General features: G+C 45.1%; 1 protein-coding gene across 1 annotated transcript in view; it reads left to right on the plus strand.

Moving 5' to 3' along the window:
* LOC138453511 (cystatin-C-like) overlaps nt 1–13,298 on the plus strand; it is a 261,886-nt gene that overhangs the window by 161,433 nt on the left and 87,155 nt on the right. Inside the window, exon 2 of the mRNA XM_069606424.1 lies at nt 11,679–11,792. Within this exon, the coding sequence (XP_069462525.1) occupies nt 11,679–11,792 (114 nt within the window). The remainder of the gene's footprint in view (nt 1–11,678; nt 11,793–13,298) is intronic.

The raw sequence follows: 13,298 nt of genomic DNA on the forward strand, positions 1-13,298 counted from the left end.
CCATGTGCCCAGATGCTAAAAATGTCAACACTATTCATTTTTTCATCACACACAATCACCCAGTTCATTAACTGTAAATTGAAATTTCTCATCTATGTCATCATTTGCACTTACAAACTCAAATACATTGGCAGCACAATTAGAGAACTGAGAACCAGGATCAGAGAACTCTTGGGCCTACTAAACTCACAGGATGCAAGAGACCCGCTGGCACTCCACTGGCAACAGAAACACCAAATGGACAATAAAAAGGACATCCAATTCATGGGCCTGGAAGTCATCAAACAAGACCCCAGAGGTGGAGACAGAGAATTGAGACTACAGCAACGAGAAGCTATGCTAATCTGCAGATATAGGAGTGTCAGCCTATGCCTCAACACGGCAGCCTATGCCTCAACACGGATCATGAACTTAATGTCTTCCTCTAAAATTGTCCACAGCATGCAACCTTTTGTCCAGGTGACATATCGGCCCGCCCCCCTCCAACTGATCACCATATCCATTAATCCGGACCAGTCCGCAACCATCCTCCACCCCCCCCCCCCAACTGTCATTGCATTTTCCACTTCTCACACCAGCACCCCTAACTGGTGGCCCTGGCCACCCTCCATACCAGTGTCCTCTTTAAAGGCACATATCGACTTATGCACGGGGCACCTATCAGTATGCACCCCTACTCCTCTACAAATGGCCCGAACATATACCCCTTGACTCACCTTCTAGCTACTTCCCATGGCGTACGTTCTGACAACCTTGGGTCATCCTTGCCACATCCCCCCACAGTACAATTACACAATTGAGAACCCTCTCCTTTGCAAATGACAACCATGATTACACACTCTTGCTGCCACCTCCAATTGTGAACTCCCCTCCCACCCCCCCTTCTCCAATGCAAATGGCCACCACCAGAACATACACATTGCCCACCTTACTTAGGTACTTATACCCCATTGCTTCGCCTTCTGCGTGACTCCTGTGGGATACCTTAGCTTACTAGTACGAGTGCCCAGCACTCCACATAACTATCTCGGCTCAGGCGCGCATTGCCAGCGGGCTCCCACTGAGCCTAATCGGGTGTCAATCACATTGTGTCTTATTACACCAGTTGCCTCTCCCCTCTATAACGCACATGGCCCCACATGAACCCACCTGTGTCACCACCTATACAGGGAGAATTATCTGCTGTTAACTCTCGGTTACCATAGGACTCCGGCTCACCAGCCTCAGCCTACCAGCATGAATGTGGAGGCTCAGTCCACATGGTCACTGGATGGCTACCAAGTCCAAACAGGCGTCTATTGCCTAGCAACAAGTAGCCTATCACTCAACACGCCATAAGTGCCGAACAACCTATCGGCTATATGCTGACAGTTTATTATGGTCAGCGGTGCAGCAAACAGGATCTACAGATCCGAGTCAACGCTCAGCGTTCTTGCAGAGGCCTCCACGGCTTTATCCGGTAAGTGCCCATGCACAGGACCCCCTCCAACATTCACTTCAGGAGCCCCTTCATGTCTACACCGACACCAGGCTGTCGGTGCGATGCATGCTCACTGCACCCAAGCTCTAACCATTGCAGCAACAGTCTCTCTGCGAGATTTGCAATCGAAGTACCGCCTAACCCCTGGCCGGGCCCTGCACTCACCATAATACAGGGGGCCCATCTCTTCCCCCCCACCCCTCTTTCCGCCGTCTGTTCACAGGACACATCACACCGCCAACCTTCAAGCTAAACTATGTTAGCACTCACACCACAGCCCTGGACTCTAAACTAACTACCCAGGCCGCGTCCCTTGACACAGGCCACACCGCAGCACAGCACCGATTCTCCGCCACCCCCTGCTGTGCCACCACGCGGCACACACTACCACCCCTCCACCTCACTGACCTCATGGGGATTAGCAACATATCGCTGAATTCATAGCCCACCTATGGCAGGGACCTTCCCCACCGCATGCCGCTCCAGCCCACATGGAACTCCTGAGTGGCCCTATCTCTGGCACGGGGGCCATCTCCCGCTGCCCCGCGCCCATGCATTACCTTCCTCTGCTCCCCTTGCACTGAGGGAGCCATACCGGTCCCACCACCCTACTCACTCGGGCAGCTCCGTTCACAACTCGCTCACTCGCTCACAGCCCCCGGTCAATGCAGCAGCCTCCAACCCTGTCCCAGTCCGCAAATCTGCACTGTAAGACACCCTGGCCTCACCACCACACGTAAACATGCTTGTGGTTGAGGCCAAGCCGACTTAACTGCACAGTAACACACCATGACCTACAACACATCCACACTTGGGGTGGTTACCCACCAACCAGCCACCCCCGCTTTGCCCTCTCTTACCAGGGCACTTCCTTTCTAGATTCTATACAGCACACTAACCAAGAACGAATTCACCTGAACGACACTCCTTAAGTAAGAGACCTGACATTTTTGCTACTGATTGGAAGCTACCTTCCCATTCTCTCACTAATCTCTCCTCCTTTTTCTCTCCCCTTGGTGCACCTCCCCCCTTTCATACCTACCCACCTGGGTTATGTTCATGATGGCTCAAAATATAAATGTGTTCTGTGTAAACGCAATTGTATGTGTATGTCGCTTCACCAATTCACTACTACACCCTACGATGACCATGACAAATGGATGTACCAATGTAATGTTCTCAAAACAACTCAAGTTTTTTAATATCACTCACACATTGCCCATCACCACAACTTCACTTGGCACTCTCACACCACACACTCTCACAGCCTTGACAAAGACCTATGGTTGAAACACGTGTTGACTTTTTCTTCATGTTATTGGCAATTACGTTGCTCATTACACACAGCAACAATGTGCCAATTAAAATCTTAACACGCACAAACAATTGGCTCACGACTCACCCTTGTACCTACCCTCAAGGATATATTTTGGAACAGTGAGAATAACTGCATCCAGGGCCTACTAGAGTACAAGGGTCCAGCATCTTCACTAGTCTTAATCAGTGTTTCACCACTCCTCCAGCCTCTTCCTCACAGTGAGCCACCTGCCACCTGCACCACCGCCACACACCTGTGCTGCCGCTGAGTTCTCCTCTCTGGGACTCCAGGTCAGACTGAGCATCCAACATGATACCACATGTTCTTCTGCAGCTCTCTGAACTGTTAACTTCCAATGCGGTCATCTTGCAGTTGGGCAGAGTGGACACAAGGGGGTCCTCAAACCCTCAAAACGTTCTCTAAACTGCATGCACACCAAGGTAGAGCCCCAATTTCAGTTCCTGCAGTTACTTCACCATTCCAAACAGCAGGTTACTGACCAAGAACCAAACGTCAGCTAGGATAAATGACTGCTCCAGCAGCTCACATGAGTCTTCATCATGGTAAGCACGCCCCAGTTGCATTTTCTTACTGATGTTCACACTAATTGAAGCCTTTCTGTTGAACCAGAAACCGAAAGAAAGGAAACTAAAGATGATGGGGGAAATACCATCATATTAAGCCAGAACTACATTTGGTCTTTGGTTTAACTAGAAGAGCAAAGAAACTCCACCCTCGAAGAGTTAGAATTCAGATTTGCATTCAGGACTCTATATGATCCATTCAACATCTCATGGGGAGCCATCCCTTTGAGATGACACCAGTCCATCACAAGGTGTTACCAGTATACTGATGGATGGCAACCAAGCACTTGGCCAGCAGACCACCCCGTAAATAGTGGCTCTATATTTCTGCACCAAATGGGGGACACAGTGGACCCCTGAATCCCTCAACAATTGGCAGACCAAGGTGGATATCAAAACTATTTTATCTGGGCTAAAAAACAAACTCCTAGGTGAAAAGGAATGTAGCGGCCCTACCTGACTTGACAGAAGAGCAAGTGGTGCACCCTGATCCATAATGTCAAATGCTGCTGAGAGGTCAAGAACCACAAGTAGACTGAAACCACCACCATCAGTTGTCCTATGGTTGACATCCAAAATCTGAAGAGTTAGTATCTGTACTATGCCCTGAAAAAAGACTGCTACAGGCAATTGTTGCTGCTCCATTTGTGCAATTTGCTGGACTGAGACTGCCCTTTACAAGTTTCCTTTTCCCAAGAAAAGTTCTGGTAATTGCTCGAAAGCTTCTAAGAATGAGTCCAGGGAAGCTTTGTTCAAGAGTATGGTTATCGGTATCACACGTTTCTGGAAAGATGCAATAAAGTAGATACATTGTGAACCTGTTGAAGTTCATCCAAAGCCTCAAAGAGAGGGGGCTTTCAATGAACATGAATGAACAAGATTTACTGCATAATAGATATGTTTTAAAGATGATGAAATAAAAAGGGTCTGACATTGGGGCAGGATAAAAACTGTTGCAGACTGGGTTCTGTCTGGGTAAAAGAGGAGTTTGCGTCAACTGCATTTCAGGTTGGATGAGCTAATTTTAGACTTGTACTGCTTTTCTCAACTAAAGATTTAACTGCAATCAGAGAAATGAGATGGGCACAGTGACACACAGTTTGCAAGAGTATTTTATTGAACAGTGGAAGTTGTGATCTTTGAGGCATAGTAAATAGATTTGGCTTAAAAATTGAATGATTTATGATGACCTCTTGCAAATCTCAATTCCAAGTGGGACTGCTCTCAGGGATTTATGCGCCACAGGTAACTCATTTTTTTTTTTGTGTAAATCCTGAAAATACTACAGAGCTGATGATTCCTTTTGAACATTCTTCAAGTACGAGGGGCGACCTGGTTTGATAGCTTTAGTTGGCATTCTACCACAAATCACCATACAATAATATTAACTTGACGGATAACGTAACCCAGCACAAAAGGACTCAGACTCCTGACTAACTCTACTAAAAACTCTCTAATACTCTGTATACTCATCCTAAAACACTGAACAAATCACTCTCGTACCTCCACAGCAGAGGGGGAAAAAAAAACTAAAACCACCTCAAACTACACACACTCCACAACACCCAACAGGAAACTAAACCAATTACCCACAAATCACCCCATACACACTCCTCCAAACATCACATAACGTCTACCAACTAAAAACAAACCAGTGCACAGCTTTTTTTCAAACTGAAGCTACCAACAGCTTATCAAAGCTATCTTGCGCTTTTACCTCTCAATCCCACAAACAAATTCCTCCCAACCTTCCTTCCTTTTCAGTTTCTGGAGACCATGAAAATGGAAGTGGTGCGTGGTATTAAATATCAAAAGCATCCTGTTATTGTTTCAAAACAACATTAAAATAATCTTGTTAGTAGAAACCCCTCCTGCAATACGTTTCTTGCAGCAATGATTGTGAACGTGAACTCTTTGCATTCTTCTGAGGGCTAAGTTAATCTACTCTATTATGAGAAGATATCAGAAATCTATACAGAATAAGAATATGGTTTAAACAATGTTTGTTCAGTGGAAGATCTAACTTAGTAGGGAGGTAGGTGAAGTAATACCTGCAGAGTGTCTGCGGAGTGTTCTGTAGGTACTGGAGTGGCATACTGGATTATTGTTGTCCTGGAGCCAAGCGTCTACCTTAATAGTTTGAAGGCGGTCGGCTTAATGCTACGATCTTGGCCCACTTGCTACATAATGATTGGCTGCCTGGTTCCTCTCTTTAACATCAAGCCGTCTGCGCAGGCTTCCTCAAAGGGCCATTTCCCTCCCTGTCTGGACCTGTCCGGGCTCCGCAGGGTCTCCTCTTGATCACCGACATGTCTCTCTCTCTCTGCAGTTACCTCTGTAACTCAGTTGCAGGGTAGCCTTGTTAAGTGCCTCTGCCCCTTAGCATACATCTCTTGTGAGGGATGCTCAGCCTGCCCCCCCCCCTCTTTGGGTGGCTTACGGTTCTCCAGGCATTGTGCTTTCACCCCCTATGCAGTCATGCATACCTAATTTGTGTCTGGGGCACAGCCTCCAACTCCACTTGCACCTGGCATCTCACAAAGAATTCAACTTCCTGCCTGGACCTATACCTTCTTGAGATCTTGCTGCCCTTTTGCCTTCCATCACATTGAACTAGCCAATTTGGCTCCTTTGTTCTTTGACTCACACCGCATTGCTGTGCCTTTACCCTAATCTGTCTCCCTGATTTATCTGCCGCACTGCGCATTCATATTCTCCTCCCTTACACATTCCTGTTTGTTGATGCATAGTATGATCTGTTTGCTCGCCACTATTGCTTTTGGGCTTTAGAGTGCCTTGTGCAAAAACTGAATTTAGGTACACCGTCTATCTGCGCAGCCATTTCGTTTGGTATGCTGTAGAGTGCTTTGTATATACATAGGTTCATTTTCAATATTAGCACTGCAGCGCACCTATTGTTCCTGTCTGCTTGGCTGCCTCATGCCTTTCTATTGCTGCATAAGTGCATCTGACCTCTCCCCCTCCCAGGTGTTCCCCTCACCACGGTGCGCTCTGTCTCTCACATCTTTTCTAACTGTTGCACCATCTCCTACCCTCCCTCTCTCACAAAGTCTGGAAGGAAGAAACAAAAAGAAAAGCATTCCTTAGATCCAATCCTGATCTGCCTATCGCAGACACCTTCATCAATGCTTCATCCAGACAGACTATCTTGGACATCCTCTTTGCTGTTCCTTCAACTAACCTATGGACCACCATATGATCTGTCCACTCCCCTTTATCCTCCTCATCCATTACTGGCGGCACTAGATGGGAAGTGCTCTTGGCTCACTTTACATCTTCCAAATGCACGAATAATGTCTATCACAATGACACTGCCATGGCCCATGGCCCAGAGCTCACAGCCCAACCTTCTCCTTCTGGACAGGCATCTTTCTTCCCTCTTCAACGTCCCACCCTCTCCCTCCACCCCTGCACCCCCCTTGCAAATCTTTTGAAGGGGGTCACAAGCTTCACTTATCTACCCTCAATTCTCACTCTGCCTTTAAACACTCCCCTGACATCTGTCGCCTTCTTGAAGACCTTAATGTCCTCGCCCTCACTGAGACATGGTTCAAGGCCAGCTCTGTCACTGCTTTTGACACTCTTCCTGAGGGCTACAAGATCATATCCAACCCCAGACCATCCCGATCTGGCGGTGGAGTGGCTCTGATCTTCCCTGAGTGGGTTCCTGCCTCCATCATCCCCACTCAATCCTACTCTTCCTTTGAAAGCCTAACCTGCAGGCCGCCTGTCTCCCCTTCTTTCTCTGTGACTCACTACCATCTACAGACCCCCCGGTCCTTCCTCCATGAATGGGCTGACCTCTCCTCCTCTCTTCTTTCCTCCTCCCCCAAACGTATCTTGCTTGGGGATTTCAACATCCATCTCGATTCACCTGATGTGGCCACCATTCTCTTCCGTGACCTCCGCAACCCTCTTTCCCCAACTATCCTCCCCTCTGACCCAACCCACTCATCTCCCCTGACATCCCTCTCTACAAACCCTGCACTACTCCTCTTTCCTGGTTCGCCTACTCTCTTCCCTCCTTGACCTGCCCTATCCCCACTTTCCTTCCTCCGTACTGCCAGCCTACTCTGTCATTTAACCGATGAAGCGTGTGTCAGTCACTGCCTTTGCTTCCTCCTTCACCCCCCCCCCCCCCACGTTCTTTGGATTCTCACTAGCACCCTGGACATCTTTGCTCCTGTCATGAGGATCCGCATGAAGGCTGCCTCGAAATGCAACTCTTGGTATAATTCTGACTTAGCCGATTTCAATCGAAAGTGCAAAGCGGCAGAGCAGAAGTAGCAGTCATCTAGTTCATCCCCTGACAAACTGCCCTGCTGTCTACTCCAAAGGCAATACCGTCTTTCCATCTGCTCCAAGAAAAGAGCTCATGTCCAAGCTTGCATCTCTGGATCCACAAATAACCCGGTTGAACTCTTTAAAATCTGAAAGGAACTCGCCAATCCTACCGCAGTGTACTCTTCTCAACCTCCCTCCCAGGCCTTATGTTCTGCACTGGCCTCCCATTTTTCCTAAAACTCTTGACATACTGTCCTCTGTCATCTTCACCCCCCACCTCCTTCCTTCCTTCACCTCTTGTGACCCATCCTCTTCCCCACATATTCTCCTCTTTATCTCCCATTGCACCAGATGAGATGTCTAGAGTTGCCCGCTCTATGAAAGTGTCACAATTCGCTTCCTTCACTCCCGTTCCCACCACTTGGGGCATGATTTGGGGTTTATTCCCTACTGGATTTTCCTTCCGAACCTTATCCTACAGTGCTGTGATGAATTGGGAGAGCTAAATCCTTATTTTCCAAGTTACTTCCCTTCCAGATCCATTCCAGGGTTTTGGCAGCCAGTATGCTGCTTTAATCAAATGACTATGCTTCCCAGAATGCCTAGCCCACAGCTTCATCTCCACCCTTGCATGACAAGGCTTGGTGGAGGACAGGCAACACCTGTGGCTGCAGGTGTAGCAAGCAGCTCACCTGCGGCGTGTGCTTGTTAAACAGGTTTAAAAGCCTCAGTTTGCTTCAGTTGAGCGCTGGTCATTGATGCAGTGTTCCTGTTTGTGACTGGTCCCTTGTTCCTGGTTTTTAGCCTTGTGTCTAGTTCCAAGTTTCTATTCCTTTTTTCTCATCCTTGGATTTTGAATGTATGTGCTTAATTGATTTCTGCTTCCCAGATCCCCTTTCTGTTTTCCTCTGTTAGCAGGCAGCTTTTCTCAGTGCTTTCCCTTTTGGTGCAGCCCAGTTTGCCTGTGTTCTATATTTCTTTGACTTTGTCCTTTGCTGTTGTAAACCTTGATACTTTAGTCTTTCCTCTTTATAGATTAGCTTCCTGCCTTTTTCCTTGGATGGGTGGGGGAAGTTTGCCCTTGTAATTTCGTTTTCCCTGCTCCTGTTCCTTTACTTTCTCTTGGAATCCATTCCATGTTTTCCCTTGCACCTTTGCATATATTTCCCATTGATTATTAGGTGTGGTGTGCGGTTGTAGCTAGCTCCTGTGTGAATGCCTATGTTTTCCTCACTATTCTGTAATCACTATTCCTACTTGCCCCTTGTCTTGAGTCTTATGTATTTAGTTATCCTTCCATTGCTGTTACATACTTTCCTTATTTCATACCATCGAGAGTGTTAGATCACAGATCCTGTCGTTGCTTGCCCTCTACGTGGGTTTAGCGCTGTCAGTACCTGTAATAGCAATTGTGGGTAAGGAGCTTGCCGACTTTGCTTGCAGTCATAAGGAGCATCTAAGTGCTTACCTCACATCCCTTTTCATATATTTGTATTGTTGTCACACTCTGTTTGCACTCCTGGGTTTTAGTATACATGATTCTTGGTTCCTGTGTGCATGTTGTTTGACTCACATTCCCCTTGCCATATTCACTGCCTTTGTCCTTACCTGACAGAAAGTCTCTATAAACAGGTGCTACCCTGCTCCTCCAGAACCATCAAGGACAACATTGACACTGTAGCCGCTATCTTGGATCACCTCTGCAACCACTCTTTTGCCACATACTCTTTCCCTCAACCCCTACAGTACTCTTGTGCACCCTCTCCTAAAAAAGCCATCTGCTGACCCCTCTTGCCCGACTATCGATCTATCTCTATCACCCCTTTCTTGGGCAAACATATGGATAACTGATCATCCCCCAACTGACCATCCACACTGAATTGGCTGGCTACCTCCACAACCACCAGTCCAGTTTCAGTACAGCCAGAGGCACTGAACTGCTCTCCTGAATACCCGAGAAGACCTACTCTCTATTCTGGACTCTAACACTCCTTCTGTTCTGACCCTCTGCTTTTGACACTGTTAACCACTCCATCCTCATAAACCGTCTCCGTGATACCCTAGGCATTACAGACAGGCCACTGGTGTGGCTTACCTCTTTCCTCTCTAGCAGACCCTCCAAAGTTCAAATGGGTCCTTTTCTCTCCTCCACCTCACTCTCTACCTGTGGCGTCCCTCAAGGATGTATTGTATCACCATTGTTCTTTGATATCTACTTGACCCATCTTGGTATCAGTGGACACGGTTTCTAAATGATCCCAAGTTTTTGTCACCCCCAATAATTCACTGTGGATTCAGACAAAATGCTTACAGACTCTTCCTTGAACTCTGTCTACAAAAATAAGATGTATAATATGCTTTAACGTATTGATTCATCTTAGGAAGTGCTAACGAATTACCCAGATGTGGTCAAACGCAAACTATTTAGAGAGGATTGGAGGCTTATTCTTGCTACACTCTCGACTTACTCCACCTACTCTGAATACGCTAAATTTCCATGCAAAAAAAGATAAACTTTCGCCTTATTACTTGTAATAAATTGCGCATTCTGTATCCGTGCTTTCGGCTTAATCAATTCCATACCAGCGAAAGAACGAAAAACTGGATTGTTTCGGGGACTATTGAATCTTGCACACTGTCGCTTTTGTCAATCATTAGATATTGTTGAAACTCTACAGCATTAGGTATTAGAATGCCAGGCAGTCGTCACTTTAAGGAAAAATGCATTTCATAAAGAATTGTATAGTTTAAATCATGATTTTTCGAAGAACTTTTTATGGTCAAAATTAATGTAGGACAAAAACATGTCAATTATTGCCCTGGGTCGCTTTTTAAATGATGTTTTTCTATTGACTTGATGATTATCTGCTTTTATTGTATTTCTAATATACTTTTTTTTTCTTTGGTCTGTAGAATTGTCTTTGTAATATGACATTTTTTGTAAGGTTTTTTTTGTAAACCCTGACACAATAAAATATAAACAAATAATACCATCTAAAATATTTCTCTTTGCATGTGTAGGAAAGTTTATGCATAGGCCTTTCTCAAGTAGAAGCTAAATTGTGGAAATTAGTTGACATTTCTGGCAAATATGTAATCTTGCTCATCCCCTCTCTTAGTAACTGTTATTACTTTATGGCGTGCTCTATACAAGCATCTAAAGAAGAGAATAATGGGACTATTGCAGGAACACATAACGACCTCTATATTTTTTAATGCTATGAATGTCTTCCTCTTAATTATGTGGTTTCATTCTTTACCTTTCTGCGTCACAATAAGATTCCCAGCCATCCTAACATTGCTCTATTTAATGCAAAATGAATTGGCTGCAACATTGCTACAGGAGAAATATCAAGTTTAACAGCATATAAATAGGCGCGGCCTTGGCCACTTTCTAAATTAAGAATGCTTATATTATTTACGTTTTCTACTACTGTTGGAATTAAATTGCCTTGATGCGAGATGGTTAAAAAAAGGTTTGTGAGGTTGGGGTGTTCATTGTCATTGATGCTTTAATACGTTTCTGGTCGCTAATCTGGCATGATGCAGTGAGTGTGTGCTTATTTTCGTGCTACTATTTAAAAAAATGTTTTTAACAAGATCTATCTTTGTTTTTAAATATTAGTTTAGTTCAAATTTAGGCTTCAAAAATGTTCTTCTTTGAAAGTAATTATTTATATAAAGTTTTATAGAAGGTAAATATTGTACGCTGAACTAAGCAATGTTTTATGAATGTGTCTTTCTATAAATGGTGACTACCTAGGTTTTGCAAGAACAACTTTTAGGAAGTGTTTTTAGAAATGGGTAGTTCTTTATTACATCTATAGTAATATTTCAAATCGATTTGTAAGTATGCCATTTTCCTGTTGGTCTGGTTGAGCATGCACATCTGCCTTTATTCAGCTGGCAACTGGTAATTATGAATTATATTGTTTTCCAAAGGTGCTTCTTATCTCCATCATAATTGCTTTTTTGGTTCTTATTTTTCAAGGTTGTGGCCGGGATCAAGTACTACATTAGTGTGGAAATGGCTAAAACAACTTGCAGGAAGTCAAGCAATGTTGGTGAAAACTGTGCATTTCAAGAAGCAAATAATTTAACAAAGGTATTGTATGTTCTTCTGTGTTAATGCAATTATGATATACCACACAATTCTCTTCTTTCTAGACAGTTTGCTCGTAAGGTGACATTGTTAATTAATTGCACATAGAATGCGTATATAGCAATATATAAATAAAAGCTACGATCATGTTAAATCATTCGTAAAATAACAGGATTATATCCAGTCATCAATTTTTGCATACATGTAAAGTGCCTAATCACAACATATGTAAAACACCACAGCAAATGTCATTGTCCGAGACCACAATAATGAATTGCACTATTATGTATTTTAACATTTAACAAGCCTGATTTGCATATGGTCTTTCCACTTTTGTAATGGGTTGGCAGGTGAAGAACTATGGTCTGGAGGGTTGCCAGTGCAATGCCAGTGGTTAGGATTAATTCCAAACCTTCCAGCCATCACCTTTTGTTTTGCGTAAGTCACCCTGAGTGGGATGGGTATGCCCAGATGTGGGTCCCGTGCCTGCTGGGCCTAGAGACCCAAGCTGCTCCTCATTGAGGAGTCCCAACAAGGCTGAAACATGTTGGGGATGCTGGTGGTCTTGTGCAGAAGGGATGTGACCACGCAATTCGGGCTGGACTGCCCCTTTTGGGGTGGGACCATGCCTGATTTGCATGTGGTCTTTCCGTTTTGTAATGCCCTGGTAGGCGAAGAACGATGGTCTGGAGGGTTGCCCGGAGCAATGCCAGTGGTTCAGATTAATTCCAAACCTTCCAGCCATCACCTCTTTTGTTTTGCAGAGGATGCAGGGCCATCAGTACCCAACACTGCGTCCACACCAACAATCAAAAGCACGAAAGGTACCATTCCTGCGTTCCTTTTCTCAGAGAAAAGCACCCAAGATGTAGCTACTAGTACTGGTATCCCTAGTTTAGAGAAGGAATATGGCACCCAGTCTGAGGGAATACAGCAGGAAATAACGATGAACTCCCTGGGTGATATAGACAATAATTGTCTCCTGGAGCTCTGTTACTTTTTATGCAACACTGTTTGTCCCTCTAAAAGTATTCCAGTTGTGCAACAAAGTGGTGAGATCTGTGAACTAGTAGCAGTGGGTAACAATGAAATTCAACAGCCGGCACAGTCTCTTAACCAACGTTTATCAGCATTGTCGAATTTGTGTATAAAGACCTCTTGTAACTCTGAGGACAATCGCAGTGGCGGTAATCAGGAAATATCGTTGTTTAGTGATGCTACATGCACAAGTAACTCTGAGGCCACGGCTAATACCGATATGTTACAATGTTCGATCCTAAAATTATTAAAACTGTGTGGTCGTATTCACGAAGACCTCCTAAAACAAGGGGAAAGTATTCAATAAGTATGCAAACACCTTAAAGCCAGAGGACCAGTAGATGGAGGTGCCGACAAGGTGGGGTGGATGCCTAACCATGATGATGTACAAGTACCTATTGTCATTACTACCCAAGACCCCGACTTGCCACAAGTGCTTTGGCCTTGACGGCCCATCCCCTTGTGTCACCT

Source organism: Ambystoma mexicanum, chromosome 4p (assembly GCF_040938575.1).
Source record: "Ambystoma mexicanum isolate Mex_15411 chromosome 4p, UKY_AmexF1_1, whole genome shotgun sequence".
Lineage (NCBI taxonomy): Eukaryota > Metazoa > Chordata > Amphibia > Caudata > Ambystomatidae > Ambystoma > Ambystoma mexicanum.